This window comes from Polyergus mexicanus, unplaced genomic scaffold (assembly GCF_030449975.1).
Source record: "Polyergus mexicanus isolate NDT 795.1 unplaced genomic scaffold, iyPolMexi1.0 SCAF_1, whole genome shotgun sequence".
In the NCBI taxonomy this organism is placed as follows: Eukaryota; Metazoa; Arthropoda; class Insecta; order Hymenoptera; family Formicidae; genus Polyergus; species Polyergus mexicanus.
Genome location: NW_027223321.1, coordinates 9,224,962 through 9,242,562, shown reverse-complemented (window position 1 = coordinate 9,242,562; position 17,601 = coordinate 9,224,962). Strand labels below are relative to the sequence as shown.

Sequence of the window (17,601 nt, the reverse complement as noted above, 5' to 3'; positions counted from 1 at the left end):
CCATAGTCTCCCTATTTCCGGCAGCAACGTGATTTTTATCGGTGTACATCTTTTTTTACCGATAATTGTCGCTGTTATACTGGTGTCACTTTCGTCTTAAATTTTGAATTTATATCTTTGACTCGATCATAATGTCGAACTTCTCCCTTTCCATCTTATCGTTATGTATTATATTGATTTAAAATATAATTTTCTATCCAATTCATTTTAATTAATCTACAGATTGCCAAGAATTCTTATCACAAAATTTATAATAACCAATATTTTTATTGAACAATCAATAATATAATCACTTTAGTATTAATCTTTTTATTATTAAATTATAATTCAAATCCATTTCTTTTAAATGCAATCTTTTTTAAAATCACCTTCAAATTATATTTGAGCGATATGCAATTTTCTACTCAATATTCAGTTAATATAAATTTCAAAATTATTAATACATGTATACATATGAAATTTTTTCTCAAGCATCGATTATTGAGAATTGCGAGAAACACAAATTCTAGCTGCATTTCAAAATAAACATCATCTGAGTTCAATATGTACGGGATCTATTAATTTATTAATATATGGACACAATTCATGAGAAAGATGATTATTAATTATTGAAGCGTCTTTCAGTAGTCAAGCAGTTGTTAGTTATACATATTGTTTTCAATTTATTTCTTACTTCTCGACTCAAATATGGAAACCTTTTTTTTTTTTCCAAATGTCAAACATATGTTATATTATATATGTCAAATATATATGTTATATTGCGAGCTTTGACATATGAGCATAATTACATTGTACATATTTCTGAAGTTGTTTGAAAATTATATACGGATGTGTGTATTTAAAAGGCTTTTGAAGAATGCCTGATGAGATTAAAAGTATTGCTTTCAAACGATGCAGTCAAGCGGCCGGTAATGTCAATGTACTTCAATTACCTCCGGGCTCACCGGGCCCACTTGATGGCCACAAAAATTTACCCAAAGTTGGCGGTCTTTAATAGTATCTCGTCGATGCTTGAAATGGTAGAACCATAGACATAGTATATCTAGATCGAGACCGGTATTCATAAGCCGGTATTCATAGTCAGTTCTTATTTCAAGATCGTCTTAAGTAATGTCTTAAGATGTTAATACGGCTCTGTGATTGGTTTAGGATATCTTAACATTGTGCTTAAGACGGTTTTAATGCAGCGTCGAGTATTCTTCTCATACTTGACTGTGATTGGTCAATTTCTTAAAGCTTAGGGCTTAAAATCTCTATTGTAGATGCCGCATAAATATAAGAACTAACTATGGCTGCGGTCGAGAAGACGCTAGAAATGCTTCGAAGCGTTTGATTGACCAATCAGAACAAAAAGAGTAAAGATTTCTTTATTCTGATTGGTTAATGCGATGCTTCGAAGCATCTTTAGCGTCTCCTCGACCGCAGCCTTTGTCTAGAACTTTCAATCCCTTTTCCCCTTTGTCGTCAATATCTCACCAAAACGGTTAGACAGATATTCCATATTTCCTATGTCCTACGTTCTACATATCCATGCGAAAAACGATGGCGTGGCCATAGTTCGACTTCGACTGTTTGACTACGTACGACGTCGTGTGATGTATAAACATACGTAATATTTAATTATTTCTATTTAAAATGTATACATCTGTGATTAAAGAGGTGAGTATCAAAAATACATTATTAAATTGAAATTCGCTACTTTTGTCAAATATTGATATAAATATATTCGCATGTGTACTACCTAACCACTATGCACCGGTATTTCCAATCCATTTGAAATTGTCGCAAATAAAATAAGATAATTATGTTATTCAATATACCTGCTTCATTCAACGGCTTACATTATTGACTCAACGTTAAATCAATTGCTAAAAAAATAGTATCTTATATAGGAGGACGAAAAGGAAGCAGGAAAACATAAGCGATGTAAAGTTGATTGCCTTAAAGAAATTGAGGAAGAGATACAAGCATATTGGGAAAAATGGAAATTTCACGAAACGAGCACTGTTCATATTAAGCAATCACCCGATGAAAAGTTTTTTGCGACCTTTCCATATCCTTATATGAATGGGCGTCTTCATTTGGGTCATGCTTTCTCACTATCAAAATGTGAGGTATGTCTATATTTCTATATTTTTTCTTTTTGTATTTTTGTATATATTTTTACATATTAACTTATACTGTTTTTTTAAATTTGTTTTATTTGAATAATAAAATTTAAATATGTTTGTTAGTTTGCCATTCGATACAATCGTTTCTTGGGAAAGAAGGTACTATTTCCTTTAGGCTTTCACTGCACTGGTATGCCTATTAAAACAAGTGCTGATAAACTAAAGAGAGAAATGGAAATATATGGCTATCCCCCAAAATTTCCTGAAGACAATCAAATATTGGAAGAAAAAGTAGATAATGTGCTAAAGGATAAAAATAAATCTAAAAAGATTGAAATGGATGATGTTGTATTAAAAGATAAAAGCAAAGGAAAAAAGGTAAAAAAAGAATTCTCATACAATAGCACAGTACATGTTTTTGAAAAAGATATAGCTTAATCGATATAAATTGCAGAGTAAGGCAGTTGCCAAAGCAGGTTCAACAATATATCAATGGAAAATTATGCAGTCCCTTGGCTTACAAGATGAGGAAATCAAGAACTTTGTCGATACTGCATATTGGCTAGATTATTTTCCACAACATGCTATCAATGATTCAAAATCTTTTGGTCTTCATGTAAGATAAAATGAAATAATTATCTTGATACTTTTTTTTTTCCCCTATTCTCTATACCTTTGGAATGTTCTATAGGTGGATTGGCGAAGATCATTCATTACAACAGATGCGAATCCATTTTATGATTCTTTCATACGCTGGCAATTTCATCATTTGAAATGTAAGAACAAAGTAAAATATGGAAAGAGATATACTATTTATTCACCAAAAGATGGTCAGCCATGTATGGATCACGATAGATCCTCTGGTGAAGGTGTTGGACCACAGGAATATACATTGATCAAGATGAAAGTGCAATGTCCTCAAAAAATTAAGTAATACTTTTTACATCGAATTATTTTTATACAATTTGTTAAAGTTTTATACTAAACTTTGTCAAATATACAATACAGATATTGTTACAGGAATTTTGGTAATAAATCAGTTTATCTCGTAGCTGCAACTTTGAGACCAGAGACAATGTATGGTCAAACAAACTGTTGGGTACATCCAGATATAAAGTATTGTGCATATAATTTAGCATGTGGAGATATATATATTTCTACAGAACGTGCGGCGAGAAATATGTCCTATCAAGGTTTCTTCAAAGAAGAGGGAAAAATAGATATTGTTTGCAATCTCACAGGCAAAGTGCGATTTATTTATTTATGAAACTTATATTAATTATATTTTGAGATTGTTTAAATATAAAAGGTTTATATATTTGTAGGACTTATTAGGATTAGCATTGGAATCTCCTCTCACAAGTAATAAAGTGATCTATGTATTGCCTATGTTGACAATAAAAGAAGAGAAGGGTACTGGAATTGTAACTTCTGTCCCCAGTGATTCTCCTGATGATTATGCCGCATTAGTAGATCTGAAAATGAAACAGCCACTTAGAGAAAAATATAAGATCACCGATGAAATGGTGTTGCCATATAATCCAGTAAGAAGAGTAGCACTTATTACTTAATTGTGAATGATATAAAAATCATAAAAAAGTATTTATATTTTTATTGTATTAGATTCCCATAATCGAAGTTCCAGAGTTGGGCAATTTACTAGCGGTATCATTATACAACCAATTCAAGATTCAATCTCAAAATGATAAAGTCCAACTTATGAAAGCGAAGGAGATAGCATATTTGAAAGGATTTTATGATGGTGTATTAATAATAGGTCCACATAAAGGCAAAAAAGTACAAGATGTCAAAAAACTAATTCAAAAAGAAATAATTGACAATGGTGAAGCTATAATCTATTATGAACCAGAGAAAACTATTATTTCAAGATCAAATGATGAATGTGTAGTGGCCTTATGTGATCAATGGTACTTGGATTATGGTGAAGAAGATTGGAAGAAAAAGACACTTAAAGCTTTAGAGAATCTTGATATCTTTCATGATGAAGTTAGAAAGAATTTCCTTAGATGTTTTGACTGGTTACATGAATATGCATGCTCTAGAAGATATGGACTTGGTAAATATATAATTTATAAAATTATTTTGTGTTAATAGAGCTATTCTTTTGATTCTTATATTTTTAGGCACCAAATTACCATGGGACGAAACCTGGTTAATCGAATCTTTGTCAGATTCCACTATTTACATGGCGTACTATACAATAGCACATTTTTTGCAAGCAAATCTTAAAGGAGATGAACTTACTATACATCAAATAAAGTGAGCAAAATTGCAAGTAATGTTATATATAATTGTTTTTGTAATTGCATATTAATATTTAATCGTTTCTTGTCAGACCCAGTCAAATGACTCCAGAAGTATGGGATTATATCTTCTTCAAAGACATTGACTTTCCTGAAACAAGTATAGATAAAACAATTCTAGATCAAATGAGATGCGAGTTTCAGTATTGGTATCCAGTAGATTTGAGAGTGTCAGGAAAAGATCTGATACAGAATCATCTCACATATTTTCTTTACAATCATACAGCAATATGGCCAGATCAACCTGAATTGTGGCCGAAAGGAATAAGAGCCAATGGTCATCTGCTTCTGAATTCATCAAAAGTAATAATGTATAATTATTATTCTTAAAATAACTTTTTTAGATGTAAAATTTTTTTTAATTATTATATTTCAACACAGATGTCCAAGTCAGAGGGCAATTTTTTAACACTTGCCGAAACTATAGAAAAATACTCGGCTGACGGAACTCGTTTCTGTCTAGCTGATTCTGGTGATTCGATAGAGGATGCCAATTTTGTTGAAAATTCAGCCGATGCAGGAGTTCTTAAATTATATAATTTCCTTTCTTGGGTCAAACAAATATATGATAATGATGAAAAAATGCACTATAGAGAAGAATGGCCATATACTTTCCATGACAAAGTTTTTGAAAGGTATTTCTCTCCTTTATGTTTGTTTTATTATTATTAGATAAAACTGAAATATATGATACATTTATTTAATGTAGCGAAATGAACTTAAAAATAAGAGAAACTGGTGAAAATTACTCGAAAATGCTTTACAAGGAAGCATTAAAGACAGGATTTTATGAAATTCAAGCAGCAAAAGATAAATATTTGCAATTAAGTGAAATGGAAAATTACAATAAAACTCTTATTATGAAATATATAAAAATTCAAACAATTATGTTAGCTCCCATTTGTCCACATATTTGCGAACATATATGGAATATATATATACATAATAATACAGTAAAGGTAAGTTTTAATACCAAAGTAAATATTTATATATTGCTCTATACGAAAATATAATTGAAAAATGTGATTTATCAGCCATGTAGCATATTCAATGAAAAATGGCCTGCTGTGGGAGAAATAGATGAAATTCTAATAAAGTCATCTCAATATCTAATGGATGCTGCTCACACATTCAGAAATCTTCTACGAAATTACAATACATCAAAGAAATCTTCAAAGAAAGATAGTGACATAGAGAAACCTAAGCAAGGAATTATATGGATAGCCAAGACTTATCTTCCTTGGCAAAATATTGTCCTTACAACTATGAAAGAAATGTATCTTGTAAGTCATAATAATATTTTATATAATGTTAATTTTCATCCATTGATATTTTTGTTTATGTTACAGAAAAATGGAAATAAATTACCAGATAATAAAGTACTCGTTACAGAGCTAGGAAACAAAAAAGAGTTGAAAAAATATATGAAAAAAGTAATGCCATTCGCGCAATTTATAAAGCAAAAAATGGAAGCTATTGGTATTAGTGCTCTAGATTTGACACTTGAATTTAACGAGTTTGAGATACTTGAAAAGAATAAGAAGTATCTTAAAAAAACATTGGAGGTAAGAAATGAACATAATATTTTGTTTCTTTTTTTTTCGATTTATTTATTATATTTTTTTAATATATATTTATATTTTTGTGTCTTATTTACTGTCAGCTTGAGCATATTGCCATAAAATATACTGACAAAGCTCCAGAAAAGACAAAGGAAGGATGTTCTCCAGGATTTCCATATATGAATTTTTCTACAAAGCCTGCATTTCTAATGTGCATGAGTAATCCACAAATTTATAGTGGTTTATTTGAACTATCTGTGAAGATTTCACTTGCAGTGAATACAGTTGAAGATATTGTATCGTATATTGTAAAAAACCATAAGCACATAAATGGTATATAACAATTTCTATATAATTAGTTCATTGAATACATAAAATCTACATTAATTATATTTATATCTAGATCCTGCTTCCATCGTATTATATCGGTATGATGACCCATGTCTGGGACCCAGAATTAAACCAGAAATAGAGACTATTTTAAAGGGAAAAACTGAGATTCCACCTAATGCTATATTTAATGTAAATACAGAAACAGAAAGTATTGAAATCAGCATTGGAAATAATACATACCCAATAGGCAAATACTTAATATATATTGATAATTCTTTGGAAAATTAAACGCGATGGATTTGATTCCAATAATGAAAAATTATATTATTATCACATAAATATATAATCAATTATTTATGAAACAATGAAAAATATTATGATTATTGATAAATTTATAAAACAGTATTTTATAAAATAATTATTGTGCATTATATAATATAAAAGGAAAGAATAATATATTTTATTTTTTTTACATCCATCTCTTATTAATCCTTAGAGATCGAAACGAGATCTCTTGTGATCTCAGGTTCACAATTTCTTTTATATTTTATTTGTATATATTGGTATCACTATGTTTCCTTCTATTTGTGTCATTTATCATTGAAAATTATTTTGTCTTATTAAATTTGTTTTAAACAATATATAATTAGAAATGAATTGAATGAATCTCATTGTGTATTACAAGTTAAAAATTTTCAAAACATTTTTTTTTAATATTTTCTTTTTTTTTTTTTAATTTATATTATTAGTTACAAAAAACACATATATTTAGTCTGTAAAAATGTTTTAAAAAATTTTTTAATGCATGTATATATATTACTTTAAGAAGAGATAAAACTGTCAAAAACAATAGAATACCTAAAAGAAGGTATCGTTTTGGAACTTACATTGACTTTCAAGATTTAAGCAATATTAGAGCTGATAGTAATATACAATAATATTTTTTATAATTTAAGAAAGAGGAAATGTTACAAGGTCTTTGTATAATAATTTTATTATAAATAAAAAATATATTGTACACATTTTTGTGAGACTAATAATGCTTGATTTATACTTAATTATCATTTTCTTTATTCAAAATAAAAAGATTATGTCCTAGTTAACACCGATATACTTTAATACATACTAAATACTATATTGTCCAATTACAGTCGTTCCATTCTTTAAAAAAATAATCATGACTGGCCAATGTAGTACTTAGTACGTATTAAAGTATATCGGTGTAAATTATTAAAATCTTTATAATATGGCACATAATCTGAAGTACAAAGCAATTTGCTTCATAAAATATTAAATATTATGGCACAATGTGCATTGTTAATTTATTGTCATGGAAGACACATAATAGGCACTTTCAATGCAAAATTCCTATATCTATATGCTGTGTTTGCCATTGATCCACTTTGGATCGTATTTTTTTTATATCTGTAGCATATGTTCTACAACATCCACCGATGTAGCAAACGCCAAGATCCAGCCATTCGTCAATAAATTCGTGCAAAGAGGGAGCCTCTTCTTCCTTCTTCCATCCCTCGGATACTATGTACTTCTCTCCACTGTTAGGGTACACCACCAATGGTATAAAATCGTCCGAGCTGCTTTGATTGATGCCTTTCAATAAGGTGGTAACATATTGTGGTGCAATACAATTAATGCCAATCGCTAATATTTGTCCTGGAAATGCATTCTTGTAACATCTCACGGCGATCTCCTGAAAGTTGCTACCATCCGCTATACTCTTCCCGTCATTTCTACAGGAGAAGGTCAACCATGCGTGTATATTTGGAAATTCCTTGAGTAAATCGATTAAAGCTTCTGCCTCGCGAACGCAGGGTATTGTTTCTATCGCCAATAGATCAACACCTTTCTCTACCAATGTGCGTATACGAGGCCTGTGCCAATCGACCAAAAATTCTCGCGATACATCTGGGCAATACGAACCGGTATACTCCGAGCCATTGTGTAAAGAGGCGCCGTAAGGTCCGCAAGACCCAGCGATCAGCGGTTTTCGGTTCGTCACGTTTGCATCGTTTTCTATTTCTTTACTATAAACGTTCACGGCATTCTTAGCGTAGTCGACCGCATTACGAATTATCTGAAAACTTTCTTCTCTGGTGATATCCAAATATTTTATAAAACCGTCAATCGTAGCTTGATACGTGTTCGTCAATATAACGTCGGCGCCAGCTCGCAAGAAGTCCAAGTGCGTAGCGAAGACAGCGTCCGGGTCAGTTATGAGGAAACGTGCGGTCCATAAAGGATCACCATCGATCTTTTCACCTACGTGGGTGGACAATTGCGTAGAGAAACCAGCATCCAGCACTTTTATCTGCGACATGTTTTTTTCTTCAATTTTACAAATTTTATTTCATGGAATCCCGGTCGATATCACATAAACGTACATAAAATTGACGCGCTTCACGAAAGTAAGAAGATGCTGGTTCAATTTACGTGGATCGTATTGCCACAGAGCTAACTGTATCGAGGATGACTTGCCGTTATCGCGGCTGCTACATTTTGATAATCTATTATCAGCAAAGTACGTGTTGCCAATGATAGACAAAGAGAAATTACTGATAAATCTCGTGCATCTTCCGCACTCGCTCATCTGTGTTTATCCGTCACATATGTCACATGCTTATCTGTCGCTGATGTAACATAATTGTTTTATTGGTAGGTATGTATTTATGTAGGCAGAGACAGAGAAAAATCAATGATATGAGAAGATACTGTGCGACGATAAAATATTGTCTGGCGATATCTATGCAATTATTTATCTACTTGCTCTGTTTTTCGAATAAACAACTGCTTGACCTCATAGGGCATATATTTCTTATAAAATATGGAAAATACATGAAGATAAATAATGTTTACTTGTAGTGATCATTTGATCATAATAAATTATCAATATTTTTCACATGCCAGGGAGCTATAAGTGCTGCGTTTTATTTTTCAGTTATGTTTTTATAATCAAAGATATTTTTCAACTACAGATAAAAATAAATCACATGTTTTGAACAAAATACACGACATAGAACAATACGATATTTTAATATTTTTATTACATTAAAAAAAATACAAATAAAAATTTTTTAATATAATAAAAATATATATATATATATATATATATGTAATATCTTGTTTCTTTTAAATAAAAATATATATTGTGTGTAAATATTAACGTAAAATTTAAAAATTATAGTTGTATAAGCTATTGTACTGATATATTGTACTTATGTGTTATAAACAATTATTGATTATAATATAATTGCATTGATATTCACATGGCAGGCTTCTCATATTATAATGATCACACATCAGACATACACAATCATTACATCAACTTTGATCTTTTCAAACTTACTCCATATTTTCGGGCTAATTATAAACACGCGCTATCTTTAATTATGGTAATCAACAAAGAGAAAGACTTGATAAGCGTATAGTAATATTCGTAAAAATGTGCATTATGTGCATTATGTGCGAGTTCGGAGATCATTGTATCAGTTCGATTATAAAAGGAATCATATTGCTGCGATTTTTGCGTAATATTGATCGACTTCCGATCGAATTGTTTTTATATCTTCCGCGAAGATCTTGCAGCAACCACCGATGTAACGAACTCCCATGTCCAACCATTCTGATATAGGTAGATTCAAGGAATGATCATCCGGGACCGCGGTCCATCCGCCGGTCGTAGAACAGCTGCCGCCTCTGTTAGGGTACACTATCAGAGGAATGAAATCTCGCGATGATGTACTCCCATTGATTCCATTCAACAAGGGAGTCACGTATCTCGGATCGATGCAATTAACACCGACCGCAACGATCTGCGACGGGGAAGCTCTGTAACAGCGCACAGATGCTTCGTGGAAGATGCTACCGTCCGCCAACAGCTGACCATCTCGACAGGAGAACGAGAGCCATGCACGAGCGTGTGGAAATTCACACAATAGCTCCAGCAGAGCTTCCGCTTCCTCGATACAGGGTATAGTTTCCAGAGCCAACAAATCAACACCAGCGTCCAATAATGCTTGAACGCGCGGTCTGTGCCAATCGATCAATTCTTGTCGAGATATAGATTTCCCATAGGAACCGGTATACTCTGACGAGTCATGCAAATAAGCGCCATAAGAACCGCAAGAGCCAGCCACCATGGGTCTCGCGTCGATATGTGGCTTCCGCAGATTATCCGTTTCTCGAGTATAAACATCTACGGCCTTCTTCGCCAGGGCCACGGCCTTGGCAAGCAGATCCACGCTCTCGCGTTCGCTCATGTTTAGATACTTAATTAAGCCGGGCACGGACGCCTGATAAGTGTTGGTTTCGATAACGTCGACGCCGGCACGCAGGAAGTCCAAGTGCGTAGCATATACAGCGTCGGGATCGGTCGCGAGAAATCGCGATGTCCACAACGGATCGCCATCGATCTTCGCCTCGACGTGACGTGACAGTTGCCCTGAAAAGCCGCCATCCAAAACCTTTACGGCTGTCATTGTCGATGATACCGGCCGGCAATGAGTGATTTAGTGTTTGCTTTATCACGTTTCTTTGGATTCGTTGCACGGTTCTGAGAAGAGAAAAATGTTAATTTTCTGGTCAGTAAATGATTTATCTCTGATAGGATTATTCTCTGATCGATCCTCGGAATCACATGTACCTCTTAAGGTTAGCTTAAGATTAAAGCGAATGCGTTTTTTCTTTCGCCTTTTGTCGCAGACGATACTATCACCTGAGAAGAAGTAAGAACTTGATAAGATAGTTTACTTTATGCAGTCATGCTTCATACAATTGCCAAATAATATGAACAATTAGAAAACTTCTGCATTGCTAACAATCGGAATTGATTATTATTCTTGTTGTGGCCATTTTGGATTACGTATATCAAAACTTCCGAGCACTTCCGAGATAGTGTGATACGTATATTATGTCCAGATAACATAGCATACTTGCAAAACGTTTTGAAAGTAGAATAATCAAATGTAGATTAATTTTGATTTTTATTCATTAATTGATAAACAAAATAATTAAAGAAAATGAATACATCTTCTATTGTTAGATATTTTTATATTTTATTTGTTTAACTGCTTTTTTAAATGTACCTTTTTTGATAGATATATATAGTATCAATATTGTATATTACATTAAATTTTATGAATCTTTTTGCATTTAAATTATTGTTATTGAAACATTTCCAAAAAAAAAAAGAAGATAAATGTTCAACTTATAAAAAGTAATGTTTATTAATAATTATTATTAATTCTATATTAATTTGCATTTTAAATTAAAAAACGCAATTTTTGCATGCTTAATTTTTATAATATTCCAAGATGATTTTCTACAACAGCATGTGGCTGTCCCATTTGTTCTCTGAATTCTGGGATATTGAAAATATCTTCGAATCTAAAAATAACAATATAGATGAACAAAAATTGTCTAATGTGGAAATTAAAATCTATTAGTGGAAAAATAATTATTATAAACATCTTACCCTATATCTTGATCTCGTCCAAGCAAGACATCCCGCATCATGTTAGATGATGGTAGAAATGGAAGTCTTCCAATCTTCTCAGTGGCTTTCAATTCCATTGCTATACGCAATGGTGCATGTAATCCTTGCATGTTTCTAAGCAGTATCATGTTCATACGATCTTGATTTTTCACATACTGAAATAAGTAACATAGTTACAATTTAATTTTTCACAATCATACTCAGTATTAATGAAATGCAATAACTCTTACATTTCTTTCTGAAGCTTCCAAGGGATGTGCATATCCAATACTTTGTCTTGTTGCCGACAAACTAAACATATAAAAACAACACTATAAAAAACAGACTGGAAACAGCCATAAATTATTCAAGCCATTTTTATAGAGAAATATTTATACTATATAATGGGGAAAGTGAGTTTCGAATTCTAATTATTCTGATAGCCTGATTTATATATATATATTTGCAAACTAGAGTTTAAAAAAAAACATAATTAAAAGTATATTCATTTTTTGTTTCTTAATTAATTTTAGTAATGGTATATTCTCATACCCTGATATCATAGGATTAGGTACACCATAATTAGTTCCTCCTTTAATTTCAAATTGCTCAGGTACAGCAGACTTAGGTATGATTGATGGCAAGCCGAAACTCTAAAATAATAATCGTAATTGAAAATTAAATTTCTTACACGTTAAGTAAGCTTTCTCAACATGACAGAAATTGGTAAGATTTTGACGATGAATTAAAAACTATATATAATCAAATATCTTTATATAATATAGCACGAGTATGATTTACTTTTGATTGTACATAATACTATTAATTATCTCTTTTTATAACTGTTTGTTACATTATTAAATATAATGAAATTTAAATAGGACAAAATTGACTGTCATTGTCAATATACATAACCTGTCGCGCAAATTCATATGTAGTGAATTATACAAAATAATTTTGACACTGATAACTTATATTTATACGCCATAAACACATTATGCAGAGAATATCAATTATTACCATTTTATCGTCTGAAAATTCACACACGACGATAAACTGGCGAAATAATTCGATAAAGAGAAAGGAGTTTGCTTGCTACGAATAGTTACGAATCTCTGTGAATACTATAGGCTATTATATATATAAAGAATCTTGTCCGGCCGCATTCATAGTCGACGTATTCTGATTGGCTATCAAATAGAGAATTTCAAGTTTCAAAAATTTCTTACAATATCAGCCAATCAATATATCCAACAGTTTGGTCGAGGTTCGATCTAAACGTATTGCAATTGTGTCGACTATTATAATTATATAATCAATGATCAATGAACATTTCGCGAATATTTTACGAGCCTCGAAACCGTATATTTCCTCAAGAATAACCGGTATATCGTAGACGAAATACATCGGTATTCATTATTTTTTTTTCTTTGCGGAGATTTCTTGTTTCGCATACAATATCTATTTGAAGATTTAGTGTGTAAATAAATAGTATCACTTGGTCGTATTATATATCGTGCAAGTAGTATTATTTTAAATTGTATGTATATATTACATGCATATAAATAAAATATCTATCGAGGTAAGTTTAAAAGTAAGTTTAAAAATTAATTAAATTTATAGCAAAATTAGATAAAAGTGTAGATTAAACACGCAGTATTGACAAAAACATATTTAAAATTTCAATTTTTTTTTTAATAATGGAAATAATTAACTTTCTCAAAACATTGTTATACACACACACACACACACACACACACACACACACACACAATATATATATATATAATATTACCACGGCTGAAAAATAGGCAGCCTTGAATAAATTTTATTGCATATAAGACTTACTGGCATATACGGGTATAAAAAGAGAGCTTAAATAAATATATACGGAAGAATAAAAAAAACACTGTTGGCTATACATATAGTGGCGCCGCGTAACAGTATACGATTGATTAAACAAGTCACCCGACATCCGATTAATCAGTTTGAGACTTTCTGAGACAGTGGTCCATCTGTTTGCAAAGATAAAAAATTGATAAAAAATTGCGTTTATAATTTCTAGACGATAAATAAAATTTTGCAATTTGTTTTAACACGATGTCCTTATACACAATAAAAAGGAGTACCTTGCGACAATCGCTCTTATTAAGATTGCCAAGGAAGACTTCGCTACTTATCAGGGTGAGGAAATCTTTATTTCAATAATATTTTTCAGGGTTTCGGTTCAGATACATGTACATATTATTTGAAATCTTGAATTTGAAATTTTTTATTGCGAAGATTATTTAAGAAATTTATAATAATACGTATGAAAAGAATTTTCTCTTGATTATACAAATAGCAATATATTATATGATATAGCAATAATATTCTTATATATTTAAAATAATAATTTATTTTTATATAATATTTTAAGCGAAATTCATAAAATAAATTATAATTGCGTAATATTTATTAATATAAAAAATAATATTACGTTTTAGTTAAGATTATAATTTGACAATTCATATTATATACAATAAACTGATTGTTATTTATACTTTCTTTTTAATATATAATATATAAATATTAATATATTATATTGCGTGTATGGTGATAAGATACGTTTTTTTAGATAAGATATAGAAAAAATATGAACAATGATAATTATAGATACATAAGAAGTATTTATATTTATATAAATTTATATAGGTATCCCTTACATTACTGAGCATTTTTGTATATCCTTGTTTAGGTCGAAAGATTAAGAGGTCGTTATTTGTTTCGGTCAGCGGTGAGACGTGTTTTAGAATATATAGAATGGATAACGGAGATACCAATAATCGAAGAAATTAGTGACGATGTAACGATTAATATCAAACTAGCTCAACAAAGACACAGAGCAGAAAAGAAGCTGCTTACGTTAGAGGTACTTGATGAAGCATATATGTACACGCGCGAGACATATTTAAAAAAATAAATAATTTAGAATTAAAAAAGATATCAGACCTTTATAACGCGAATCGATAAACAATTTATTGCTTATTTAAGGATCGATCGATACTGCTAGTGAATCCGATTGAAAGATCCTCTACGGACAAAGCGTATATATACGATCTTATTAAAAAATTGCGCGCATTCTCGAAACATTCGGAGGATTTGAGAGAAAATCTAGCCGAGATATGCACTTATCAGTATTTACCGGCTGGTCGTGTAATTGTTCGTCAGGGTCATAAGGCGGAAAATCTTTATTTTATTGCGAATGGCGAAGTCAGTCTATCGAGAGTTGCGATCGACGAATTATCAGGTGAGGAAAATAGCGGCACGAAATATTGCACATTCTTGGACATTAACATTTAATTGCGTTCAAATGAGATGATTTAAGATAATAATCTTTATATCGAATATTAGTTGGAACGTTCGTTGATTCATATGCGAAATATATTTCTATCAGGATTCCCGATAATATAATTTGTATTTTCCGATATATATACTATATAATATCCGAGAATTTTTGAATTAATTTTTTCTTACAATTTAACGCCGCGTCATGATTATTTTGACAATTTTTTTTAAATTAATTATGTTGGAAGGAATCTTTCTGTCTATATATTACAAGGTTAATGTAAAAAGTTACAATATTTTTCGTTAGGTGATGAGAAAACTATAGATACGGGCATCATGCAATCAGGGGATATGTTTGGCGAAGTTGCATTATTCCATACGATACCGAGAACATCAACTGTGGTTACCAAAAGTTAGTAGACACGAATCGTCAACTTGATGATATATTCTTTAGATTGAAATTTATATTATTTTCTTACAAATATCATTTAGCATCAGTCGATTTGCTTCTAATTAAACGAGATGATTTCGATAACATCTTGCGCAGCGTCTTGACGAAAAAATGGAACGTTTTGCGCGACGCGTTAGTTCATTTCAATTATTTTAAAGCCTGGGACGAAGAAACGGTACGAGAGTGTTGCATTCTGAGCAAGCTGAAAGACTTTAAGCCTAACGAGGTAAATAATCTGACAGTGTAATAATAATTTTACGATGAGATATCTCGATTATTTTCGCGCTTTCTCCAAAATCTCAATTGTATATATAATACAACTTCATCAATAAAATAGGATACACATGAAAAGAGAAGTAGTAATAATAAATGTCGATTAATTTAAAAGGTGCTGTTAGGCGATGGAACAGGCATGGTGAATTATGTGCATTTTATTTTAAGCGGCGAGTGCCGCCTTATCGAACATATGCTCGTCCGTGAACGGCCCTCTTATCATGGAATACAATACGAATTATATGATCCCGAAATTTTTTCGGGTCCGCAACGATCAAGAGAAGTGTCAAAAAAAATTACGAAATCTAACAAGCTACCTGACTTGAATTACAATTTTAATCAAGTATAACTGTTATAAAAAGAAGTTAAATTTCCTTTAGACTAATTATTACGTGAATTATTTTTCGCTTGCACTTGTATCTATTAGATCAGCCGAAAAGTAAAGGGACTTTTTTGTTTGTTTTTTGTCCCTTTATTTTTTAACTGAGCTTATATTTCGTACCAATGCACATACGCATCGTATTGATTTTTAATGCAAAGAAAGCATTTTATATAACTAAATTTCTTTCTTGTATACATAAGCTTAGAAAAAAATAGTGTAGTTTATATTAATATTTTTTATATGTATCCTATCTTCTACACAATAAATGTGACTTGCATTTATTGCGCAAAGATACAAGAGTATTTTGCAAAAGTTTTGCTTCTAGTTTTGTGTATAGCTAGAATAATATGCGAAAGAAATTTGCATTAGTCAATGATCGTATATCAACTAGTTATTTTAGTCATTATTAGAAAAACGTTTACTTTCAATTATTATCAAGTGAAAATTCGTATAATGTGTTTAATTGATTCTTTTAATTATATTACAGAGACCTGCCAACACGCACACAGACGTTGACCGGTTAAGTATTGTTACTACTACACTTTTGGATGTCGTGAGTATTTTTACAGTATAATATAATATATTTCTTCCTATATAGATAGAACCACGTTACATCGAATTACATTACAACATATTATAATACAACACACGTAATTATAATTTATTATATTAACATAGCTTGCTCCAAATGATGGATTGAGATAATAATTGATTGAAGTTTACATATCAATTAAATTTATTGAAGCAAAGTGATTACGTGTCTGGATAAATTCTATTTGATTCGTTATTATAATTTAGGCTGGTTGAGAAGTTTGCGTGTGTTAATAGATATTGAAAAATCAAGGTTAAAGGATGGCACGAAATTACTGATGTCGCGGCGATGTTGATGCGAGAACCATCCGTCACGTCTCAGTTACGTTATCCGGATGACATTCGTACTATATTTATGCAAGTATGCACTTTCTCTCGAGGTGCATGTTTTGGTTTAGGTGAGAGAGAAATGATTCAAAGTATGTCTTTCTCTACCATCTAGTGCGTATGGCGATTCAATAAATCAAAATTTATTAAATTAGGAGAGAATATGCTTCATCGGAGAATCGTAGCGATTACGCCGGTACGATGTTTTCTTATTCCCCGATATTGGTTGCTCGAGCACAATCATGCTAATATCTGGGGACGCGTAAAACAGTTCATGGACTCAAAATATCCAACTAAGAAGCAATTATTCAACGAGTTTCTTCTAAATCGAAAGTACGAATTTACATCAAACTTCGCTTTCTTTAATATTTTTGTTTCTTCTAATTATCAATAGCGACTTAGATAAAAATTATTGCTATTATTCCGGCT

At 31.2% G+C, this 17,601-nt stretch overlaps 5 protein-coding genes across 8 annotated transcripts in view; 2 read left to right on the top strand and 3 right to left on the bottom strand.

Moving 5' to 3' along the window:
- Window positions 1-1,504: 1,504 nt before the first annotated feature.
- Leurs (Leucyl-tRNA synthetase) lies at window positions 1,505-7,024 on the top strand. Of its 2 annotated transcripts, none has more exons than XM_070297280.1 (16): window positions 1,505-1,659; window positions 1,893-2,114; window positions 2,235-2,489; window positions 2,566-2,727; window positions 2,803-3,041; window positions 3,120-3,357; window positions 3,437-3,655; window positions 3,735-4,188; window positions 4,256-4,391; window positions 4,468-4,738; window positions 4,817-5,070; window positions 5,145-5,394; window positions 5,470-5,718; window positions 5,785-6,000; window positions 6,099-6,330; window positions 6,401-7,024. In XM_070297280.1, the coding sequence occupies exons 1-16, from the start codon at window positions 1,636-1,638 to the stop codon at window positions 6,616-6,618; spliced, it is 3,639 nt and encodes a 1,212-aa protein (XP_070153381.1). In that variant the 5' UTR covers window positions 1,505-1,635; the 3' UTR covers window positions 6,619-7,024. The 2 variants fall into 2 exon arrangements, with proteins under 2 accessions (XP_070153381.1, XP_070153391.1); XM_070297290.1 differs by having other exon boundaries at window positions 3,132-3,357; window positions 6,401-7,023.
- Window positions 7,025-7,314: 290 nt separating this feature from the next.
- LOC138933970 (homocysteine S-methyltransferase YbgG-like) lies at window positions 7,315-9,130 on the bottom strand. Its single transcript, XM_070297305.1, has one exon. It carries the CDS (start codon window positions 8,666-8,668, stop codon window positions 7,685-7,687), a length of 984 nt encoding a protein of 327 aa, XP_070153406.1. The 5' UTR covers window positions 8,669-9,130; the 3' UTR covers window positions 7,315-7,684.
- A 376-nt stretch (window positions 9,131-9,506) lies between these two features.
- On the bottom strand, window positions 9,507-11,345 carry LOC138933978 (homocysteine S-methyltransferase YbgG-like). The gene is made up of 2 exons (XM_070297316.1): window positions 10,991-11,345; window positions 9,507-10,900 (listed from the first exon to the last, which is right to left on the bottom strand). The coding sequence occupies exon 2, from the start codon at window positions 10,824-10,826 to the stop codon at window positions 9,855-9,857; it is 972 nt and encodes a 323-aa protein (XP_070153417.1). The 5' UTR covers window positions 10,827-10,900; window positions 10,991-11,345; the 3' UTR covers window positions 9,507-9,854.
- A 209-nt stretch (window positions 11,346-11,554) lies between these two features.
- Pomp (proteasome maturation protein) lies at window positions 11,555-12,932 on the bottom strand. The gene is made up of 5 exons (XM_070297326.1): window positions 12,842-12,932; window positions 12,374-12,474; window positions 12,073-12,133; window positions 11,822-11,997; window positions 11,555-11,733 (listed from the first exon to the last, which is right to left on the bottom strand). The coding sequence occupies exons 1-5, from the start codon at window positions 12,842-12,844 to the stop codon at window positions 11,646-11,648; spliced, it is 429 nt and encodes a 142-aa protein (XP_070153427.1). The 5' UTR covers window positions 12,845-12,932; the 3' UTR covers window positions 11,555-11,645.
- Window positions 12,933-13,175: 243 nt separating this feature from the next.
- Window positions 13,176-17,601, top strand: part of LOC138933919 (uncharacterized) — a 36,413-nt gene continuing 31,987 nt past the window's right edge. The window contains exons 1-10 of one of the 3 annotated variants that reach the window (XM_070297164.1): window positions 13,176-13,403; window positions 13,887-14,005; window positions 14,559-14,732; window positions 14,855-15,110; window positions 15,456-15,560; window positions 15,641-15,825; window positions 15,988-16,215; window positions 16,742-16,807; window positions 17,099-17,243; window positions 17,328-17,505. In XM_070297164.1, the coding sequence (XP_070153265.1) occupies window positions 13,922-14,005; window positions 14,559-14,732; window positions 14,855-15,110; window positions 15,456-15,560; window positions 15,641-15,825; window positions 15,988-16,215; window positions 16,742-16,807; window positions 17,099-17,243; window positions 17,328-17,505 (1,421 nt within the window). In that variant the 5' untranslated portion in view covers window positions 13,176-13,403; window positions 13,887-13,921. The remainder of the gene's footprint in view (window positions 13,404-13,886; window positions 14,006-14,558; window positions 14,733-14,854; window positions 15,111-15,455; window positions 15,561-15,640; window positions 15,826-15,987; window positions 16,216-16,741; window positions 16,808-17,098; window positions 17,244-17,327; window positions 17,506-17,601) is intronic. The other 2 variants (XM_070297142.1, XM_070297153.1) reach the window with 2 other exon arrangements.